At 36.6% G+C, this 23,558-nt stretch overlaps 3 protein-coding genes across 3 annotated transcripts; 2 read left to right on the forward strand and 1 right to left on the reverse strand.

Annotated features, from left to right (window-relative positions):
* Positions 1 to 6,230: 6,230 nt before the first annotated feature.
* LOC135143593 (sphingomyelin phosphodiesterase 4) lies at positions 6,231 to 12,607 on the forward strand. The gene is made up of 11 exons (XM_064075485.1): positions 6,231 to 6,387; positions 6,433 to 6,726; positions 6,775 to 6,877; positions 6,928 to 7,180; positions 7,228 to 7,441; positions 7,490 to 7,773; positions 7,824 to 8,010; positions 8,061 to 8,426; positions 11,661 to 11,891; positions 11,940 to 12,158; positions 12,209 to 12,607. Exons 1-11 carry the CDS (start codon positions 6,352 to 6,354, stop codon positions 12,572 to 12,574), a joined length of 2,553 nt encoding a protein of 850 aa, XP_063931555.1. The 5' UTR covers positions 6,231 to 6,351; the 3' UTR covers positions 12,575 to 12,607.
* Positions 12,583 to 13,497, reverse strand: LOC135143603 (uncharacterized). Its single transcript, XM_064075498.1, has 2 exons — positions 12,756 to 13,497; positions 12,583 to 12,672 (listed from the first exon to the last, which is right to left on the reverse strand). Exons 1-2 carry the CDS (start codon positions 13,470 to 13,472, stop codon positions 12,592 to 12,594), a joined length of 798 nt encoding a protein of 265 aa, XP_063931568.1. The 5' UTR covers positions 13,473 to 13,497; the 3' UTR covers positions 12,583 to 12,591.
* A 6,634-nt stretch (positions 13,498 to 20,131) lies between these two features.
* Positions 20,132 to 21,935, forward strand: LOC135135373 (sialin-like). Its single transcript, XM_064064400.1, has 3 exons — positions 20,132 to 20,409; positions 20,455 to 21,315; positions 21,363 to 21,935. The coding sequence occupies exons 1-3, from the start codon at positions 20,400 to 20,402 to the stop codon at positions 21,872 to 21,874; spliced, it is 1,383 nt and encodes a 460-aa protein (XP_063920470.1). The 5' UTR covers positions 20,132 to 20,399; the 3' UTR covers positions 21,875 to 21,935.
* Positions 21,936 to 23,558: the final 1,623 nt, after the last annotated feature.

Consider the following 23,558-nt stretch of genomic DNA (forward strand, 5'->3'; position numbering starts at 1 on the left):
TATTTATTTTAAAAAAATCAATTTGATTATTTTTTTTCTAACCGCTTCTTCGGGAGACAAATCTTGCGATTTTGAAGGGTATTTAATTTCGACTAATGCACTCCTATCCTCTAGAACCCTGTCTGGACTAGCAGCCAAGTAAGGAAATTGTTTTGAAATAAACAAGCCACACCGTTCAGTTTTTATATTTTTATTTTTATTTCAAAACACTTGACAGCTTTTTCCTCACTTTGCTGTCCATAGTATGTATAACTATTACCTCTAAATGTACTGTACAACAGAGACTCCACAGTTTTAGTTATTGCTGTAGTCGGTCTAAGTTTGTAAATACGTCCAAAATTTGAAGCCGTAACCCTAATTTCTCTTTCTTTTGCCCAAATGTGCCTGTTGCCTAGTGCCTATTTCAATTTGGTCTAAATTCAAAGATAATTTTCTCAAAAAAACCTCTTTGGCTGTCACAAATGTTTCTACATCCATGACAGGATTTTCTAAAAAATATTTAAACCATAATCGCAGTCGGGACCAGCATACGTAAATTTTTTTACGACATATTTTTTTTTATTTACTTATCCCCTCTAAAAAATTGATGACGTCACCTCAAAATTTTGCTGAATAAATCCTATCTAAATTGTATAAAATATGATGAGTCTCTTCTTGTGATTTATCATTCCATTCATGTTTTTTGGATTTGCATATACAGGATGACCCCAAAAATTAATGAATGCGTAAATTTATTTTACTGATTTAATCAGGAACTTTAGAACCCAATGCTTTGAAATCTTGCAAATGTTTTAAGGTTTTTAAGAGCATAATAAATTTTTAGTCAAAGTATATTTGCTTATCCCCTCCAAAAAATTGATGACGTCACCTCAAAAGTTTGCCGTATAATCATATTTAAAATTTACAAAATATGATGAGTCTCTTCTTGTAATTTATCATTCCATTCATATTTTTTGGATTTGGGTATACAGGGTGACTCAAAAAATTTAATGAATGCGTAAATTTATTTTATTGAATTAATCAGGAACTACAAAACCGAATGCTTTGAAATCTAATGTGAAAAAAAACATAATAGGCATGCAGTCGTCACGTTTCCGATAGCGAGGGAAGTACTGTCTAAACTCTTTAGACCAATTTTTTTGATTTTCCCATTTTTCCATTTCTCAATTTTTCAATGCTTCAGTTTGGGATTTTTTCACTGTCTCGATTCTTTAATTTTCCTTCCGTTTTTAGGTTTTTCAATATTTCAGCTTTGGAATTTTGCAATATTTCGTTTCTTCAATTTTTCAAATTTTTGATATTGTGTTTTCTCGGTTTTTAAATTTTTCGATATTTTAATTTTTCAGTTTTTAAAGTTTTAGATTTCTCACTATCTAAACTTTTCGATTTTTCAGTTCCATGATTTTTTAATTTGTCGAATTTTTAAATTTTAGATTTTTTGTTCTCGATCATTCAATTTCTGAGTTTTCAGGCTTAGATTTTTTTTGTTGTTCAATTCTTGGATTTTTAAAATTATTGTTTTTTAAATTTTCGTATTTATCAACTTACTGGGATTTCAATGTTTTGATTTTTTTAATTGTTCAATTTCTCAATTTTTTGAATTTTTAGTTTTTGATACGATTTTTTTTTTCAAAAATTTTCAGTTTTTCAATTTATTAACTTTACGATATTTTAGTTTTACGATTTTTAAATTTTTTTATTTTTCAGTTTTCAATTTTTGACGTTTCTAAATTTTTTGATTTTTCAATTTTTCGATTAATTGATTTTTTGATTTTCCCATTTCTCTATTTCTTGATTTTTCAATTCTTTCTTCAATTGTGATTTTTCAATTTTTCGATTTCTGGATTTTTCAATGTTTCAGTTTTGGATTTTTTCACTTTTCCGATTCTTCAATTTTCTTTCCATTTTTCAGTTTTTCAAGATTTCAGTTTTGAATTTTTTCACTTTTTCGATTTTTCAATTTTCTTTCCATTTTTCAGTTTTTCAGTATTTCAGTTCTGAGATTTTGCAATGTTTCGGTTCTTCAATTTTTCTATTTTTTGATGTTTCGATTTCTCGGTTTTTCAATTTTTCGATAGGTATTTTAATTTTTCAATTTTTAAGTTCTAGATTTTCCGCTAATTTTTTTGTTTTCCTTTATGTTTTGATTTGTCGATTATTCGATTTTTCAAGTTCTCGGTTTACATTTTTTGGTTTTCCAATTCTTCGATTTTTAAATTGTTTAATTTTTAGATTGTTCAATTTCTCGATTTATAGATTTTTCAATTTTTCGGTTTACCGATTTTTTTCATTTAAAATGTTTCAGTTTTTCAGTTATTAAGTTTTCGGTTTTTCAATTTTGGTGTAATTTGAAAACGGTATTAATAATACATTAGGCGAATAAACTAATAGACGGGCTTGATAAGCCTTGTTTGCTCTACACTGTCTAAATTGTGTTTGAATAATATAATAATTATCTCGAATATTAAAATTAATATGTCAAAAGAATACGAGAAATGATTATTCTGTGCTGAAGGTATGTTGTGGGCCGCCTGTCATAAATTATCATTATTCTGCATTATCGGCTTACGATACTTTTATGACCCACGTCCGGTAGTCGTCTATCCCAACGCGACAGGTAAATTTAAAGAAGAATTGCTGGTTGCGTTTAAGGCAACAAATGGCGCCCAATTCAAACTTGTCTCTCGTCTAGCGTTCCCCCTTAATCCAATCCTGGACAAAATGATTTTTTTTGAATGTCAACTGTTGCCGCCAAACACACATCCCTCCCATTTGAGCAGTGGTGCCAACCATAGATAATATAATAATAATATTTGTAATAGATAGGCAACTCCTTATACTGACAAAAGGACAGAGAAAGCAGCGGCCTCTGGTGGGCTGTTCCCCAACAAAACCAGGGTTACAGCCTGCTGGGTTTTTATTTTAATTTTTGTTCCACACAATTTTTTTAATAAAACAACATGCATATTTCAGAAAATTAGCTTTAATTTTTTTAATTACAGAATTTATATGTATAATGTTCAACAATGTTCAATGTTTACTCACTTTTTTTTTCTTTTTTCGTAATATTTCTTGGCTGCTATATATATGGCGTCGTCGTTTCGATGGCGGTTTCGTTCATCTTTGCCACTGAGAACTTTATTAATACCACCGGCCCAATTATAACAAACTAACTCAGTGAATTTTGATATTAGAAATTCTTTGATGTCCCCCATATGTTCACAGTTATCGTTAAATTCGAAGTTCACATTCATTTTCACAGAATTTTTCAATATTTCATAGCCAGATTTTTTGAAGCAATATTTTGGTGTTAGTTTTTGTAGCACGTGATAACAAGAACTTAAACCTATAATAAGCTTCGGAGTACAATATTTCAATTTATTGGGAACCGAATCTTTAAATTCTTTCGCAACAACCAGATCATGCCACTCATTTTTGTTTACTGTTGTTAAATTTTTTTCGCATTTTATGCATGTTTCTATTGCTTTCAATTGTTTAACAACAAAACCACTTACGTAGCCCATGCTAATTTTATCTATATAAGAAAATTCCGGTCCCGGGCTAATCAATAAATTTTCGTCAGTTGTTTCTATTTCTTCGGTTTCGTCATCTTCAGATAGGCCTTGCGTTATAAATTGTCTGACGGACGTTAGAATTTCTTCGGAATTATCAATTTCACAATTTGCAGAAATAGAATGAGTGGTGGTTAAATTATTAAACAAAAGAGTTTTAAAATGAATTTTAAATTGGGTAACCGTAGGATTTGTATTTCGAGCTCCTTGTTGACGAATTTGGCCGAAAAAATTTTCCAACGGGTCTTGATTGAAAACCCGAGGCTTAAAAAACGTTAAACCATGACTTTTCAAAATTTTGAAAATTTCTTCCAATCCATTTAAGGTGATTTCCCAATTTTTTAAACTTGGTGGGATAAACTTTTTGCCTCCTTTCTCAAAATGCATATTTCGTAGATTATTTCTCGCGCATTGCCAGAACTTTAAATGTTTGGATCGTTCTGTTACTGCACATCTCAAAAAATTCCTTTTCATGGGCTTTAACACCCTTCCATTTACACTATCAAACAATTTGTTAAAAAAACTAAGGACCTTAGAAGTGCCAATCGCTTCCTCGTCTAAGCCACTGTCTCCAATTTTTGTCATTAGTCCCAGAACCGATGCAACTGTATGGCTAAAAACTTGTGCAGCACATGAGACCTTCATTTTCCTAATTTTTTTGGGATTAACATGACCCTCGGTAAGTTTTGGCATAGCACGTAGATCGGTCGAACACTTGTCTAGTTGGTATGCTTTCTGGATGTCTGACCATTGCGCACTTAATGGTTCTTTGTCTTGTATTTTCCAAATTAGTTTATATTTTAAGAGATTATTGCGAATTCCTTTAAGAAGATGCGGAGGATCATATATGTGGATTATTTTCTGCTCGTTAATTTTAAAAAATTTGATTTTGTCTCCAATTTGAACATTAGTTCCAATAGAAGATTTCATTAAATAATTAATCACTGCCTGATTATTCGTCCCTTGGTCACTTACTGAGGCTATAATTTTTAATCCTGCGTCTTGACATTGTTTTACAACTTGTTTAATTATTCTCGCCAAATCTATTGTTTTCACCGGACCGCTGGAGAAGGTGTACAGAAGGGGCTGTTTCCATTCCCTTTTTATACCCTTAATCATGAAACCTATCAGCAATTTTTTCGCTCTTTTTCTCTCCAAAATCCTCAAACCCTTCAAACTCTTTTGAATGCGTGTTCAACGATATATGTGGTTCTATGGAAATTTCGTCAAACATTAGGACACATAGTTTTTCTTGCTGTTTTAAGCCTTTAACTTTTGCTTTTAAGTTGTCAAATAGTGCCTCATTGTAACCCGCTTTAATCGGTATTCTATTGAGTAAGGCCATTATAGTTTTTTTCGAAGGCATAGGAAATATTTTAGAAAAGAGTTTATATGCTCTGTTACTTTGTTTGTTCAAGATGAGACCCATAATTTTGTCATCCAACGTATATCTTCTACCATTAGGATGCACATCGGCTAATCTAATCTGGGTCTTTACGAAATTTGCAACCGTCCGATTCAAAGGCGCTGTCACCTTTTCAACTAGTTCTTCTTTCGAAATTTTTGTCACTTGCTTTTTTTTATAAAAATTTTTGGTTTTTGTAAGGCGACATACCTTTCTCCTAAGTTTTTTTGTTAAATTGTAAAGTTTTTTTGCTTCTTCAGGAAGCTCTTTGCTGTACGTAACTCCTGCGATTTTTAAGATTTTTGAAGGAACTTCGTTAACCAATGCAGAGCTTGATGATCTTTTTAAAATGCGTCTTTCACTCAAGGATGGAACTGGGATGGAATCGGGACTGATTTGCTCGGAAGCGGGATCATTTATGGGGTCTGCAATAATAAATAATTGTAGATTCGCCAAAATGTAGTTTTTATTTCACCATGAAAAAGAGAGAAATACGTAAACATGTAAATTTTACCTGCAACCGTGTCTTCTTGAGAAGAAACAGGATCTAAATTTGAATCTGATACAGGAAAATGGAGAGGCAAAAAAAGACTTGGCAACACATCCTTTTTCAGCAACATATTAGACGACCGATCTTCCACAAGAAAATGCCTGTCACAAATACGGTGGGAGCGATACACCAGGTCTGCATTCTTAACATGAAGATCTTTATCTCCGCAAAGCTCAATCCATCGTTCAAAACGGCTTTTGAATTTACGGGGATTTGGAAAGCGATGTCGCGGGGATTGGCGATTATCGCAGGCTACAACGGCACACTTGCGGTACTTCACCATCCTCTAACTGCAATAGTTAATAATAAAATTCCATATCTTCAAATTAAACAAATATTTTTACCTTATAAAGTCCTTAATTGAACGGGGAACAAACAGTAAAACAAGAAACACCAAACAGCAACACAAAAACAACAATAAAGAGAACGCGAACACCAAAAATATATATAAAAGTAACGAAAACAAAACTAACAGAGCAAATTAATTGAAAAACTGTGGCTCAAAGACCAAGATAGCAGAACAGAACGGTTGGGAAAGCACGGGAATCGAGACGATAATTAATTTTTGACGTTTCAAGTTGTCAAAGTAACCGAAGCGCTTTTATTTATTATTTTCATAGATATTGTTTTAAATTTAAAAACATGCCGCCAGCGCCTCTCGTGGACTGTTCCCCGTACTAAAACGCATGCCCATTTCAATCCTTTGAAGTTCCCGCCCCATGGTGCCAACCCAATCTTCAAAATTTAACGCGAAGTAAACAATAATTGAGGTTATGTTTTAATCAGTTACAAATAATCCGTTGTATTTATTTGAAAAACCAAACATGAACTTATTAAACAAAGAAGCGGACAATTTTATGGTGCGTATCGCCTTTTACCGAATTCCAATAACATTTCGCTTTTAGAATCGTGTGCGTCGGGCACTAACCCTTCCAATAAGAGCCCGGTGTGCCGAATTAACCGTATTGTTTGACCGCGGGAGCACCCTAGATCTCCAGAACTTTTTTCCTCTACTCATTGATAATATATTCGGACCTCAGGGCACGGTCAGTTGGGGACTACGTATAGCCAGAGATGTAAATGAAGACTTTCGGCAATTGGAACATTTTTTGTCGCCATGTGGACCTGTGTTTAAGTTGATTTACACCTTACTCAAAGACCCGTCGGCGAAATATGACTTTCCAATCATGTATTTACCAGTAAGTGTGATAATTTTGGTGTATGGTGGTTTTTATTGGAGTTTGTAGCTGAAGGTGCAACAGGTGTTAGAAAATGCTCAGTCGCACCCGTTTTATGCCGATTTAGTACATGTTAATCCACAAACAAAACGTGTTATTTCGTTGTTGTTGAGTAAGTTGCGTGTGGTTTGTGATTTTTTTTTTTTTGAGTGGTGGTTTTAGATCCGTTTGATTATTACATGTTTCATTTTGCGTATCATTTGATTAATCCGTGGCATCAAAGGACGGGGATTGTGCTGCCAACCACGACGATGACGACGACTACAACGCAACAACAACCATGGAACACTGTTTATTATGTACTGTGTTGTGATTATATGTTACACTTTTTACCAACAAATCCTGGGATCTCGGTCCTACCAATTATATATTATAGTGGAAAAAATCCCATTCATCCTCTGCAACAAGTAAATAAGTAAGTAGTTGTGTCATTTGTGGTGGAAATGTTAACAATTTTTGAAGGACTCCAGTGGGGTCTAAATTAATAAGTGCCAACATTCTAAACAAATCAGTAGAAGAATATACATTTCACCAAAACTTTGGGCGCCACCCAAGAAATCAAATTTGGCGTAGCGAGACCGTTCTCACTGTTTTTATAGATATGTGGCTAAATAACGACCAAATTAACCAGTCCACGAATCAGATAAACAGTTCGTTTAATTCTTCAACAGTACCGGTACTCTCTTCAATTTTTTGTAACTACTTTTAAAATGTGTATTTTCAGCGTCTTCTACAATACAGTGAATTGCCTTCATCTGAGTACATGAGAATAGTTCGTGTACTTATCAAACAATTACATGCTTTTTCAGCCAGTGCCAGCATTGACGATACCCACATGAGCGAGTTAAAAAAAGTCGCAATTCCAATGGTAGAAAGTAAATTTTATATTTTTCTACGAAACTTGATACATAGGTGGCCACTAGATGGCTCTTTTCGACTTTTACTGGAATTGTGGCTCACGTACATACAACCGTGGCGGTATCCACCGGATTTGGCTCAAATAGATTTGTATGTTTTTTTATTAGTGGTGGGTTCGTTAGTTTAATGATACCTTTCAGGAAAAAACAGAACCTAGACTCGGATGAAAATGTAGTGGCGCCCCCTACCGTGGATCGAGAACACTTGCCATTCATCGCCCAAAACTTGCTAATTTATGTTGTTATTTTTCAACAGCTCCTTCCTAGATTTACTAGGGTGGATTTAGTGAGCCCGAAGATGTCGGTGATGCTTTATAGAATCAGCAAAGTAACGTTTTCACGATTTTGATATTGACCAAACTGATTGTTTATGTTTAGGTTTTCAACCAACCAAATTTATCTTCTTTTCTTAAAGAAATAGAACAGTCTATTGAAAATAATCATTCTCCGTCACATTCGTACAGTAATCATTGGTTGTCGAGTTTGCCGCCGTTAAATCCCACCAGTAATTGGTGCACAAACACCAGTTTAAATTCTTCTAGTTTGTGGCCAAATACGTCTTTAAATAACAAAAATTTTAATTCACCGAGAAGTCCTGGCTTCGTTCCGGACTCAAATTCGACGTTTATGAATAGTTTATTGGGGGATAAAAAGTGGTCAGCGATTGTTAAACAAAGGATTTATGAACTGGAAGGGCCCAGTTTTTGTTATAAGCCTTTGTTTTCAACACCACCAGCTCCAGAGGTATGTACTAGATTAGTGTTAGTGTGAGGCAGTGTTGCCAGGTCAGGTCAGGTCAGGTCAGTTCATATGGTGAAATTCCGCTACATGTCGTCGAAAATTCCGCTACAGGCTGCTTTTAGAGCTGAAAATTGTCATTTATAAACTCCGTTACCAAGTTGCCGTCGATAGTAATTTTGATGTTCAACTTTTGCCGTATTTAAAGAGGTAGAAGAAAAATGGCGGATTTAACTTGATTACTACAAAAGTTAAGTTTCTTGTTGTCGAAATAAGTCTACACATATTAAGAAAAAAAAGGCAAAATGTAGTCCCGCCCACCCGCCCTGTCTTAATTGTGATAATTTTTTTTATTCGTCGTGAGCCAAGAGGGAGCTCAACTGCAAAGTCCTTATTTCTATACGAGAAATTAAAAACATGTTTTTATTAAAGCCAAAGAATAAGCCCCACCCATGCCGCCCCAATTTAAATAGTAATAAAGTTTTTATTCGTTGGCAGACCAATGGACGGAGCCTAATTGCAAAAACTATATTTCCCTACAAAAATTTACCATTTTAAACGTGTTTTAAGTTTACAAGAATTAAAAAATCATCAGAATTGAGATGGGGTGTGTAGGGGCGGGGGGTTATGTATTTTGGCTTGTTTTTTTTTCTTAATGTACATAGTATTCTTTGAACAACACGATACTCAAAAACATGTTTTTTATTTCTTGTAAAGAAATACGAATTTTGCAGTTGAGCTCCGCCCCTTTGGTTCACGGCGAATAAAAAAATCATTACAATTGAGATCGGGAGGGTGGGTGGGCCTACATTATGCCTTTTTGTTTTAATATGTGTAGACTTCTTTTCACAAATGAAACTTAAAACATATTTGAAATCGAAAATTTGTATAAGGAAATATCAATTGCGCCCCATAATTGCAAAATCTATATTTCCTTGCAAAAATGTACAATGTTAAACATGTTTTAAGTTTCTTGTTGTGAAAAGATGGCTATGTACATTAAGAAAACAGCAAAATTTAAAATATAAGCCCCGCCCACCCACCCTGTCTGAATTCTGATGATTTTTTTTATTCGTCGTAAGCCGAGGGGTGGAGCTTAATTGTAAAATCCTTACTTTCCTATGAGGAATTACCATGTGAAAGTTCAAAAAACGAAAAATTGAAAATCCAAAAAGTAAAAAGTCGAGAAATCGAAAAATCCAGAACGTGAAAAATCTGAAAGTCGAAATACTGAAAAAATCCCAAAATTGAAAAATTGAAGAATCGAAAAACTGAGAAAACTCACAAAATTGAACGAAATATCCAAAAATTGGAAAATTAAAAAATTGAAAAATTGGGAAATTGAAAAGCCGAAAAATCGCAAACCTAAAGAATCGAAAAATTGAAAAATCTGGAGCTTAAAAAATCGAAAAATTGAGGAACTGATAAGCTGAAAATTCGAAACTGAAAAATAAAAATCGGCAACATGAAAAATTGTGGAAACGAAAAATTGGAAAACTGAAAATTCGAAAAATTGAAGAAACGAAAAATTTAAAAATCGAAAGAAACAACAAAAAATAAAGGAATTGAAAAAATGAAAATTTGTGACAAAATCCAGAAAATGAAAATAAAAAAAATCGGGAAAATGAAAAATAAAAATCGAGAACTCGAAAAATCGGGGAAACGAAAAATTGAAAATGATAAAAATTAAAAACTGAGAACGTGAAAAATCGACATTTTGCCTTTTTGTTTTAATATGTGTAGACTTCTTTTCACAGTATGAAACTTAAAACATGTTTAATATGGAGAATTTGTATAAGGACATATCGATTTTGCAATTAGGTTTCGCTCCATAATTACAAAATTCATATTTGCTCGCAAAAACCATTTTAACCATGTTTTAAGTTTCTTGTTATAAAAAGATGGCTATGTATATTAAGAAAACAAAAGGCAAAATATACGCCCCGCCCACCCATCCTGTCTCAATTCTGATGTTTTTTTTTATTCGTCGTAAGCCGAGAGGTGGAGCTTAATTAAAAAATTCTTATTTTTCTATGAGAAATTACCATGTGAAATATACTGACCGGCAAAAAAAAACCGGTCACCCTGAAAAATTTCGCAAAACCAAACTTTAAAAATTATTAATTTAACTAGTGATCGTTATTTTATTAAAGAACCATTTACTATTGACAAATGATGTATAAATTAGCAAAAAAAAGAAGACAAATAAACGCAGAATTAAATTAAATTGAACAAAATAACAGAAACAGAGCGACAATTTGAGACGTCTCTAAGAGTTAAGGGCTTTATTTTCACGTGAAAATATTTATTAACTGCCAAACTTATAATCAAATGATGAAAGACACTGTTTACAACAACATCCTCCTTTATGGTTTTATAGAAAATATCGTACTTGGTCTGTTTTTATTTTGTTAAATTTAATTTAATTCTGTGTTTATATGTCTTCTTTTTTTGCTAATTTGTGCAACATGTGTCACTAGTGAATGGTGGTTTAATAAAATAACGATCACTAGTTAAATTAATAATTTTTAAAGTGGTTTTGCGAAATTTTTCGGGGTGGCCGGTTTTTTTTGCCGGTCAGTGTATATTCTTAAGTAATCGTGTTATATAAAGAAAACTAAATGTATTAGTTAAAAAAGAAAACCAAAAGAGAAGCCCCACCCATCCGTCTCGATCTCAATCGTGGCGAATTTTTCATTCGTTGTCAGAGCGAGGGGCGGAGCCTAATTGCAAAATCGATATTTCCTTATACAAATTTACCATTTTAAACATGTTATAAGTTTCTTGTTGTGAAAAGATGACTACATACACATATTAAGAAAAAAAGGCAAAATGTATGCCTCGCCCACCAGCCCTATCTCAATTGTGATGATTCTTTTATTCGTCATGATCCAAGGGGGCGGAGCTTAATTGCAAAATCCTTACTTCTCTACAAGAAATAAAAAAATGTTTTTGAGTATCGTGTTGTTCAAAGAATTCTACGTACGAATATTAAGAAACAAACAGGTGATTGATCAGGGAACAGTTGATGGGTTGATCGTTAAAAGTTTCGAAGTTTACACTCCCCGTTCAAAATAACATTTTTGGCAACACTGGTGTGAGGTCGTGATATTTTAGTTTTTTTTTTTGTGCATCAAATAGTTGTGACACTGAAAAACGTTCCTTGTCATTTTTGTCCCATTTATATTTCTACTGAAAACTACATGGAGATTTTATTTTCGTCTTTACCTTTCAATCTAGGTCTTTGAATTAATTATGCAAATAAAGAAATCCATAAGAGTTGCACAAGAACTGGTGCAAATCAAAAGACAAGAAGAACAAGAACTGCACGGAAGCTTTTTTGGCCTGTTTAAGCTCCTTTGGGAACCACCAAGAACCTCCGACGAGTTTAGTCTAAACGAACGTCTGAAAGTCCCAGAATACCTAGATAAATCTCTGGAGCACTTACAACAACTTTTCCAAATCTCAGAAGTATAAATTAAAACTTTAACTTGGATTGTTATTCACTCTTCAAATTAGCTTCCAGAAACCGATTCTGACAATTCGCAAGAAAAATCTTCTCCTTCGAGTGGCTTAGAAATATCGAACGATTTCAAATTTCTCACACCAGAGAGAGTGCGCGAAAGAATAAAAAGGATAAAATATGAAGGGGATCCGGACCTGCATCCAATCAGATCGACTGAAATTACGTTTTTAGTGCGAATGTTTTATCAGTTGTCTCAACATATAAACGAAAGGGTATGTATGGTGTTATGTAGTGTTAGAATTAGAAATAATGGGTGTTTCAGTTCCAGTACAAGTTCTGTCAGTTGTACTACGACCAAAGCTATTGGGGGAGATTTTCGCGCCAAATTTTATGTCCGCCAATCACGATCTACAAGTACGATAAAACTAAACCTGGATCACCAAGAGTCAGTTCGGAGCTACCACCCAGAGTTAGTTTGAGAGTTTTTGCGAGTTACAGTTTCTGGATTTATTTGATACTAGGGTGGATTGTTGCGATCATTTTCGATTACAGTTTACCGCAGTATTTATTATTTTTAGTTGTTGTTATATTGTTTTATAAGTGTATTAGAGCTATCGCTAGTAATCCGGTTAGGCACAGTTATCCTACTCAAGGGTTTGGGAATATAAGCTTTGATGATTCTTTTTAACTTTTGTACTCAATAAATTATGAGATGTGTTGATCTTGAGTTTCTTCTTTTATGTTGCCCAGGTATTTCTTGGAGGAGCTCCCGTCGTCGCTGTCGCCCTAAAAATGTTCACTTGCATACACAGTTATCAAAAATGACGTGGATTTTATGTGGCCGTAGTGGCGCCATGATCGGGGAATACCTTTTGTCCTAGTTCGTGATCCTCATTATCCGAGCTGATGTCCTCCTCATCCGACGTTTCGGCCCTCTGTAAGAACAACTTCACCTTCCTCATGCTTTTCAACGAGCTCAAACTCGACGACCTTTTCGGCTTCTGCCCCGAACTAAAACTACTGAAAACATCTTCAGGAACCGGCGGCAAATTCATGACGTTGTTTAAATCGATAGTTGAATCTCTTGACCAGTTTTCTGGATATTTCTCGTCGACGTCGCACTTAAGGCTTTTGTTGCTTCCAGATGGTGGCAGATTGTTGTCGGACAGTTTCTGTCGGTTTTCTAATAACTTGATTTTCTCGGTGAGATCGGACAAACGGATGCTGTCGTTTTCCAGTTCTATGTGTTTCAAGTCGTCGAAGTCGTTCAGTTGTTTATCGATCACTGCAAGTAATTTTTCGTAGTCGGTTCTGACGCCGGAGCTTCCGGCGAGCGGTGTGGTTCCGTTTAGGAGTTTTTTGGCTTGTTGTAGTGCGCATTTCGAGGTGGTCTGGAGTCCTTCGATGGTTCGCGCGGCTTGAGAAAAGAGGAGTTTTAGATGCGCTACATATTTTTCGGCGATGTTGCAACGTTCTTTTAGGTCGATGCCGATTTCAGCCATGAGGACTACATTTTGGAGGAGGTCTTCGGTGCTGGAGAGCTGAGAGGATGTTTCAGCACGGAGAATGGACGTAGATTCGTCCATGGCCGGTTGTCACTGTCAGTGTCAAATTTTGATTTTTGTTGTTAATTACTAAGTACTTGATCTTGAAGGGTTTTCTTTTATAGAAAAAATACCTAAAACTGTATCCATGTGTTGTTGATTTTTAATTCATCCAGCTGAAGAATTTACCACTTTTAGTTTGTTTATTTCAGTGTTTTCACTGGATTCGGTAAAAATAACTAGAAAAATTTTATAATCATGTGATAACCCAAACTTCCCGCCTTTAAATTGACCTTGAAAAAGTTTGAAATGCCCGCGAAAAATTCAAAAATTGAAAATTTGGCCTTCGCTGTGATCGTCTAACAAAATGGAAACCTACGTTGTGTTTTTTTTTTTTGAAAAATGGCGGGAAGACGTTCTTTCATACAAGTCAGCATACACTACGTGTGATTCAAGAGCGCAAGAAATAATAGACAAAATTGTTTTGGAGGGGCTAACATGGCACCCCTCTCAGGAGGAAAGAAGCTGCGAGGATTCACTCCTCGGCCCCAAAAACCCCTTATCGTATATTCACGGACATATTACATTTTAAACACCTTAAAAATATGAAAGAAAAGACACTCGCGAATTGATGGACATACACATATGAAAAACGAACAAATACAAAATCCTATACAGCTGTTTGGAATCAATGCAAATATTTGAATATCACAAATTTAGCAAAAACAAAGCAAAATCTGAATTAAAGTAACTGTATGCAAATACACAAGTTATTACGGGCGTGTGGCGGCAGATTTTAAAGTTACGGCAGTTAACAGGAGCACAACAAAAGTACCCCTGGGGCGTTCTAGCACAAGCGGAGTTTGGAGCTACCGATTCGGGCTGGTCTCCCCCGCACAGCACATCTCCATGACGAACATGCTGTCCTAACCAGGCCGTTTCGGCCGAAAACTAGGGATGAAACCAAGCTGACAACATCTCATCGTCCAGACCGTTCCCACTGAATCTATTCAAAGCCTGCAACCCTTGTGCAGATGGCGCGATAAATTCCGCGAGCCCCCACTGGGAGCCGCGCCCTGCGCTTCTGCTACGTGTTTCGGTGTTATTTAACCTCAGTTCCATTTTTAAATGTTCAATTTCTTATGACTCTGATATTACCAACAACTGAACAAGTGTTAAAGTTTCAAACGAGCAATAAACAATATTTAAATTCACCATACAATCTTGTGAGCTTTTAAACAACAAATTAATAATTTTTATGGGAGATAAAATTGGATATCAAATAATTTATACGATGGAAACATTCATCAACAAAACATTTACAAAACAAAACTTGTAAAGATTTATAAAACAAAAGATCTGGTGTGAAATAAACTTGTACAAATAAAAATATTATGTGAGGTTAAAACTGTAGAGCATGAAATTTACGTCCAATGAAAATTATACAACAAAGGAAAATTATTGAGGTTAAAACTGAGATTAGAGAAATATTGTATGAGGTGAAAAATTGCAAAGTTAACAAAATTTACATGAGATTAATATTTGCCACACTTTACCAACGATTCAAACAAAGAGTTTACATTATGTCAAATTATATCATGGTCTAAGTGACTGGTTACTTAAAAACAATTTACTTTGAGAATTTAAAATACCGCGAACACATTAAATAAACACAAAAATATCCAATCGTTGCCAGGAAAAAACGTCTCGGTGATGTAATTTTATCGTTGCCAGAGAATACCTCGATGATGTATTATTTTGGCGTTGCGAGGAATAAGCCTCGCCTAGCGTTGTGAGGACAAGGCTCGATGATGTAATAAATCTGTAGCGTTGTGAGGACAAGCCTCGATGATGTAATCAATCTGTAGCGTTGTGAGGATAAGCCTCGATGATGTAACCAATCTGTAACGTTGTGAGGGCAAGCATCAATGATGTAATCAATCTTGAGCGTTGCGAGGACAAGTCTCGATAATGTAATCATGATAACGACGATAATAACTATGATAACCGCCTAAAGGAAGAATTATTTTAACCCCCCGCCAGTTCGCAGTATAATGAATTTTGTTTAACTGCCGGAAATGAACTATTCGCAATCTTGTGTGAAGAATTAACAACTGTTATAATGTAACACTTACGTATATGCATCCAGAAACCTATTCGTAATTAAACAACAAAGGTGTTTTCCTGACTAAGTGAATTTCATGCAATCTTCTAGCAAGTGCTTTATTTAAATAATCCTGATTGTTAAATTGTGTTTGCACTAGCTGACGATTAAGAAAAACTAACTTGATTGTCGAATTTACAAACAATAAAATAAATTTACAGCACGTGTTTCGCATTGAACAGAAGTCCGCACTTTTTCGATTAAAAGGCCGCAAGAATTAGCCGCGCAGGTTGGGGAGAACTGAGCGACGTCGGTTGCAATTGATTGTCGTTAAACAAAGGCTTCTTCCCTTTTATTAACTACCAAACCAGCTAATTTAAACCTAGCCACTTACAGCGTTTTTTCACCATGCATCCACTCACTACACCGATCAAAAAGATAATGAATCACCTTTCAACATGCTGCCTTCTGTCTCTACCAATCCTCTAACTAAAATCCCCTAGCGCAACCTGCATATTAGGTTGCCTATATTTAACGATTTCTTTTTTTTGTGATTTAATTTTTTTTTTCTCTTTCAAATTCAAATTATTCAAATGTGATTTCGCGCCGCTGTTAATTAATTTCAGCGCGAAAATTTTGATTTAAATTCGGTCACCACAACCACTTGGGTTAGAGACCCTAGATATACTTTGGGCGGGGCTATTGCTTGCCTTTAAAAGACTCTAGGAAGAAGTTAACCTTAGCCCCACCCACCCACCCGTTCTTCCTTTTTTTTTTCTAAAATGAGAAATAAATCTTATGACAAATAATACAACAATAAAAAAATTACTTAGCCTAATTTCGATTAGTTTTCACTCCTACTCTACAAAAGAACATATACCTGAACCCCGCCCACCCACCCGCCTCCATTTTGGTGATTAATTTTATCTGGTCTGAATAAAAGGTAGATCTTATGCAGAAATAAAATTAGTCGCTAGAACGAGAAGAGGGTGGGTGGGCGGGGATAGTACTTGTTAAGATAAGATTGATTTTGGCACGTAATATACTCTGGAAAAAAATAGAGGGCGGGTGGGCGGGGCTAGTACTTGCAACGATAAAACTGAACAATATTAAGAGTAGTAACTGGAATGAAAAGGGGATGGGTGGGCGGGGCTATTGTTTGTCTATAAAAAACTCTAGGAAAAAGTTACACTTAGTATATCTAGGGACACTAACTTGGGTCATTTATTCTATTCTTTAGACAGCTGTGCTGAAAAAATCAAGTTGAAAAAATTCTGACAGGACGCAATAAAACAAACCCTTTTAAGCATGACGTTCACGTATAAATTTACTTTATTTTTGCATCTCAAGGTAAATTAGGGAAGCATTGCCTGCGTTTTAATCCGGTGGCTTTGATGACCCGGCGCGGCTCGATGAAGGTGGAAGAAACTGGGAGCGTCGCGATTTTGCGACCACTCTAAAGTGCAGAAAATTCCTCCTCGTTCATGCAGGTCACCTCGCTTCCCGAATCGAGCAGAGCCAGGAGTTCCCTACCTAAGATTGAGATAGAAATATGGGGCAAAAGAGAGCAGCTTCCCGAAATCTGGTGGGGGATCTGAAAAGCGTTGCTGAAGCGTGGAGAAGCTATGTTCTAAATCGTCTCCCACAATGTTTGTGCGTTTGAGAATGGCGATCACCAAGTGAAACTTCACGCAAAATGGTGTTGAAATCCCTGAACTGCGGCGACCTCGTGAAACGATGTCGCCGCAGTGAGCATCGGTAGCACCGCCATTTGCTGCTGGAGGTCCAACGCGATTTGCCTCCAGTCCCGGTCATGGGACCTGCATCGGTGCCGCTCTTGGGACCTGTAGCGTCGTCCGGTCGGTGCCCCTCGCGTCTCTCTCGCGGTCTTCCGCGTTCCCGGTTGGGGTTTCTCGAGCGTCCTTCTGAGGATCGCTCTCGTTCCTCGTTGGGGCTTCTTCGGCGTCTCTCGGAGGTCGTGGCTTGTGTGTGGTATGGCCACACGTCCATGACCTGGAGGTTACGGTCGTCGCTGCTGCCGTCCCTCTTTTTGGCTATGGTTCTTGCCGTAGGTCAACTTTAGCCCTTTCCAAACAGAACACGTGCGTATTTATGCAACATTAAATGCATCCCTCTACCGCAGTATGCAGAGATTGTATGCTGGGCACGCGGCACCAAATGTGTGATAACCAGTACGCGGGATTTTGTCTCACCGCTGCAATCCCCCACTTGAAGTAAGGTGTGTTGTACCGCGAGTAGCGGGGACGCTTTGATCTGGTCCACAAGATCGTCGCCAGTGCGTCGCTAGGAGTGTTTACAGCTAGTAAAAAAACTACTTCTATATTACTATATCACTTCAAATAATAATACTTAGTGCCCTTTTTAATTTTTCAACTACAGGACCACAGATCTGTGATCTTGAAATGTTATATTATGTTGATGTAGTCCAAAAGAAAAATATATTTGTAATCAAACCATCGCCGCGACAGCACTGGATCTAGCATAGAGATACAATTCCGCGCGTTGGTGATAACCCAAACTTCCTGCCTTAAACTGACACTTGAAAAAGTTTGAAAAGCTCGCGAAAAATTCAAAAATTTGGCCTTGGATGTGATCGTCTGACAAAATGGAACCTACGTTGTGTTTTTTTTTTGAAAAGTAGCAAGAAGAGGTTCTTTCATACAAGTGAGTATACACTGCGGGCGAGTCGAGAGCACAAAAAATAAAAGACAACATTTTTGAGAGAGGGCTATAAATCGCACACCCTCTCTAGGAGGAAAACATGTGCGAGGGTGACCCGTGACGTGCTATCAGGCTGCCCAATGAGGGCCGGTTCTCAGCTACAAAAACCCCTAGGGTTTATTTACCCACATCTAATACATCACAAATGAAACACATAACACATGAAAGAGAGAGACAAACGCGAGTTGACAGACATATACATATGGAAAACTGAACAACCGCAGAAACCCTACACATAATGTAAAATGGATGGCAGCACCCGAGTCGCTATAAAAGGCGATCGAACTATATCAATTTCATTTTCGAGCACAGCAAAATTACCCATAGATGGCGTTGTAGCACGAGCGGAGTTTGGAGCTTCTGGTCGTGGCTGTTCTCCTACCCACGAAAGTCATGCTATTCTATCGCAAGCACATGCAACCCAGCACGCCTCTATTACCAAGAAACGTGCCGCACGGAGACAAGCCGTTACGGTCGCAAACTCGTGGTAGGAAATCCCGGCTATTGGGCCAAGCTGCGAGCGTCACGTCATCCCGACCTGACTGTTATTCTAAATCTGCATCTTGTTTGCAGATGGCGCGATCGTCAACTCAACAAGGAACCGCGCACTCCGCTTCCGCCACGTGTTTTTGTATTAAATATGTACCTCAATTCCATTTACATGTTCAATTTCAAAAAAGAGCAATTAACAACATTTAAAATCGCCATACACTCTCGCGAAAATTTAAACAGCAAATAAATCTTATTTCAGATTAAGATTGGACATCAGATAATTTATATGAAAAAAACTAGCAAAGATTTATAAAAACAAAAGATTCGGTGTAAAGTGAAACTTGTGTATTTAGATAAAAAATTACGTGAGGTTAGAAATTGCAGAGCATGAAAATTTACGTTCAATTTAAATCATACAACAAAGAAAATTACTGAGTCTAACATTGTGAGATAGAGAAAAATCGCAAAGAGTGGGCCCCACAGCGTTTTAGGACTCCAAGCACGGCGCAAACGCCTGGTTTGAAAAGACGCCACGAAACAGCACCCAGTAAAAAAAACATGGTTGGAGGGTAACCAAAAAATGGCGGCTGTCCACTTTCACCCCCACTTCTGCCCATCTCGCCCCTTTGGGTGGTTGTTGTGTGCCAACCTTCTTCTCTTCTTACTAATCGTCTCTTGTGTTGATGATCTCTATACTGTGTCACACTGTGTCAATGCATTGGAAGTATGCAACCAATATTATTTTATGAAAAACTAAATGTCAATTTGAATTATTGTCGTAAAATATTTTACAAAAATGTAAACAATATTTGATGTGTCGAATATAAACACTATTAATTATAGTATTAATTTTTGGTGATTCGATTTTTCGACTTCCGGATTTATCGAGCTTTCCATGTTTTTTTTGGTCTGCAAAATTTTTCGATTTTTTTATATTTCTTGATTCCTAGGGTTAACACCCAACACGGATTCATAAACTGCACGTGGAGGAGTATGTCATTTTATAAAATGTAAATAACATTTAGCAACGCAAAATTTGGAGATGACGTTATTCCATTGATGGTGGGGATGCAGACAAATTTTGGTTAATTTTACGTTTTATAAATTAAATTGGCAATTGACAATAAAAATGTATCAATGAAACACTAGTAACTAGAATAGTTATAATCAAGGAAAAAAAATTTTGAGTGTCTTTAAGTAAGTCTTTAAAATCTAAGCAAATTAAATTCAGTTGGTGGCTTTCAGTTTCACCGAACGGGTACTTCGAGATACCAACTGCTGCACGCACAAAAGTGTAGCACTTTTAATATAAAACCTTGCAAACATACGTCACCAACAAAATTTTAACAATAGAGAAAGATCAACAAATGTGAGTGGTCCTAATACATATCTGTCTGCTGCAGACAAATAACGACCCAAATTAAACGGGAATTTAAAAAACGTTTTAATGATAAGTTAATGTAAATCAGTCGTTGGTGCCACAAATAATCAAATAAATCAAATATTTTTAATTTATTAACACTTTTAGAGCACTTACCGCCGGCTAGGATTCCTTTTAAATATTTATTTTCACAATCCTATTCACCCGTCTTGACAGGCGAATCAGTCTTTGATAGCACTACGTAAAGAAAATGCCCACAAGTACGTGTCCAAAACCCTATACCTACAGTTAAACTCCAATTTTAGAAATTTTAACATGCCAACGCATCCTCACAATCACTGTCATTTTGGGCTTCATGATCCACCACATGCTCCGAGTGAACATTTCAATCGCAATAGTCGAAATGGTCTTCAGAAACAATTCCAACGTTACTCAAGAAGACCACGGTCCACGCTACAACTGGAACGAGGAGGAAAAGAACGATATTTTAGGCTACTTTTCCTGGGGTTACGCTATAACCCAAATTCCTGGAGGAAGACTTTCGGAGAAATTAGGAGCTAAGATTGTCGTAGGAACTGGTCTTTTGAGTGCCAGCATTTTGACCCTGCTCACACCCGTAGCAGCCCATATGGGTTACATTTGGCTCGTCGTGGCTAGATTTTGTCTGGGCGTGTCCTTAGGCATACACTGGCCTTCGACGCCTCCCATTGACACGAAATGGATAGCACCAGCTGACACTGCTACTTTTATGTCACATATGGTAGCTAGTTCTTTGGGAGTCGCCGTCGCGTTGCCCGTTTATGGCTACCTGATAGCTTACTGGGGCTGGGCTAGCGTTTTCTACGTTATGGGGAGCATCGCTCTAACTTGGTCCCTGTGTTGGTTTTACTTGATCTACGACTCACCTGAAGAACATCCAAGGATAAGTACCACCGAGAAGGAAAAACTTCGACGGGACATAAAACCTGTCAACACGTCACTGAAGAAACCTCCAATTCCTTGGATGAAAATGTTGACTTCAGGACCAGTATGGTCGGTGATAATGGGCAACATTTGTATTGGGTGCACTTTCTTCGTGGTTTTCAATCAATTACCAACCTACATGAGTCAGGTGCTCCATTTCAACATCAAAGCGAACGGATGGTTTTCCGGTTTACCTTATTTAGGTAAAAAGTGCGGTTTGTGTTAAACGCAACTAATTTTCTATTTCTAGTCAGATACTTCGTGTCACTGTCGTCTTGCATAATCGCCGACAAACTCAAAAAAAGCGGAAAATTTTCGACCACGACTATTCGAAAATTTTTCAATGTTTCGTCCTTCGCAGGTGCTGGATGTCTCTTTACGCTGCAAGCATTTTGGGGTTACAATAGAATAGTGTCTGTGTTAGTTTTCACAGGATCTTTTGGTTTAATGGGTTTCATTACAGCAGGCGTGTACACGAATCCGGTAGACATATCGCCCGCTTTTTCGGGGACGATCCTTGGTATTAGTCAAGTGCCTGGAGCTTTGATAGGTTATGCTACCACAGAAGTTGTGGCTTTCTTCACTAAGGAGAAGCAAGGTTTCGAGGAGTGGGCTTCCATTTTCTGGATTCTAGTAGGTGTGAATGCGTACGCGGCCGTCTTTTCCTTCATTTTTACTTCTGGAGAGGAGCAGAGCTGGAGCGTCAGTGCTGACGTAGAGGAAATGGAAAAGTTGGAAAATAGTGACGCTGCAAAAAAGTAAAAGTTTCGACATGTTTTGAGTTTTATTTCTACTTGTCAATGTTGATTTTATTTGATTGATGATTATAAAGTGCGCTGACGATGATTCCTGTTTTTATATATTTCAAGATTTTTTCAAATTTCGGCCAATTTTTGACATGTTTGAAACTTAACTAAATACATTTTCTGGTAGATTTCGAGCTGTGGAACTCACTTCCGGCCTCGTTTCGTTGATAACTTCAACCATTTTTCTGGAATCGACCGTTAAAATATCGAAATTTTTAGAAATTCTCAAAAATTCGCATTTCGTATCGATTCTTTCGAAAATTTTGCTCCGTGACCTTCGACACCCTATATTTTTGTAATCAGCGTGTCGAGATCTGCGTCCCTGATTTTTTTCAGAATTTTTTGACGTCTTTTTTAAAACTGAAGTTTTTCCCCTCTTCTTCAATTTCGGTCAATTTTTGACATTTTCGAAACTTAACTAAGCACATTTTCTGGTAGATTTAGAGCTCTAGAACTCACTTCCGGCCTCGATTCTTTGATAACTGCAATCGTTTTTCCGGAATCTATCGAAATTTTTAGAAATTCTCAAAAATTCGAATTTCGTATCGATTCTTTCGAAAATGTTGCTTCGTAACCATCGACACCCTATATTTTTGTAATCAGCGTGTCGAGATCTACGTCCTTGATTTTTTTCAGAATTTTTAGACGACTTTTTTAAAACTGAAATTTTTCAAATTTCGGCCAGATATCGCGCCCACGGCCGTATCCCGTCTTAAATTGACATGTGAAAAAAAAAATGAAAATCCGAGAAAAATTCAAAAATTCAAAAATTTGGTCTTGGCTGTGATCGTCTAACAAAATGTAACCTACGTTATGTTTGTTTTTTTTTTGTGGCGGAATGCGTTCAGATGCAAGTGGAGTTGTGCAAAAAAAAAATGCGTCGAAAATATGTCTCCTAGAAATGTGATAAATCCTATGGCGATGTGCAAATAATGGTCTAAATCAAAGGAATAAAATGCACGTCCCACATGACTCACAATTTTGTTAATTTGTTCAATGAGATTTTAGAGTTACTGAGCACATGCTCGGTTTGAAAATACTCTTTCAACATGGCCTCTGCCAGAACAAAGAATTTAGCTGATGTTAAATTACGCCACACTTTATCAAAGATTCAAACAAGGAATTTTCATGAACTATTAGCAATCTTGTGCGAAGAATTAAGAAGTGTTAGAATGTAACACGTAAGTATAAGAGAAACCTTATTCATAATCTGATAAACAAAGGATGAGTCTCGTGAATCTAATGAATCTCCTAACAAGTACTTTATCTGACTGTTAAATTGTGTTAGCACCAGTTAACGATTAAAATCCTGACATGAACTGTGAATTTACAACAACAAAACAAATTTACACTACGTGTTAGCGTCGGTTGAAAATTGGCATATTTCCGCTTGGAAAAACCGCAAGAATTAGCTACGCTTGTTGGGGAAAACAGTGGCATCGCAATCGCTACGATAAATTTTCGTTAAACAAAGGCTCTCTCTTTTTTATTAACTACCAAACCAACTAAACTTAACCTAGCTAACTCAACACGTGGTTTCACACACACACCACAAAACAACAGTGACGGATCTCACCCCTCTAGCCGCCAAATCAACTTCTACCAACCCTCTCAACAGAAATTCCCTAGGAGAGCTACTA

Source organism: Zophobas morio, unplaced genomic scaffold (assembly GCF_036711695.1).
Source record: "Zophobas morio isolate AGI-343-1 ecotype UQ-CSIRO unplaced genomic scaffold, CSIRO_AGI_Zmor_V1 ptg000004l, whole genome shotgun sequence".
Taxonomy (NCBI): Eukaryota; Metazoa; Arthropoda; class Insecta; order Coleoptera; family Tenebrionidae; genus Zophobas; species Zophobas morio.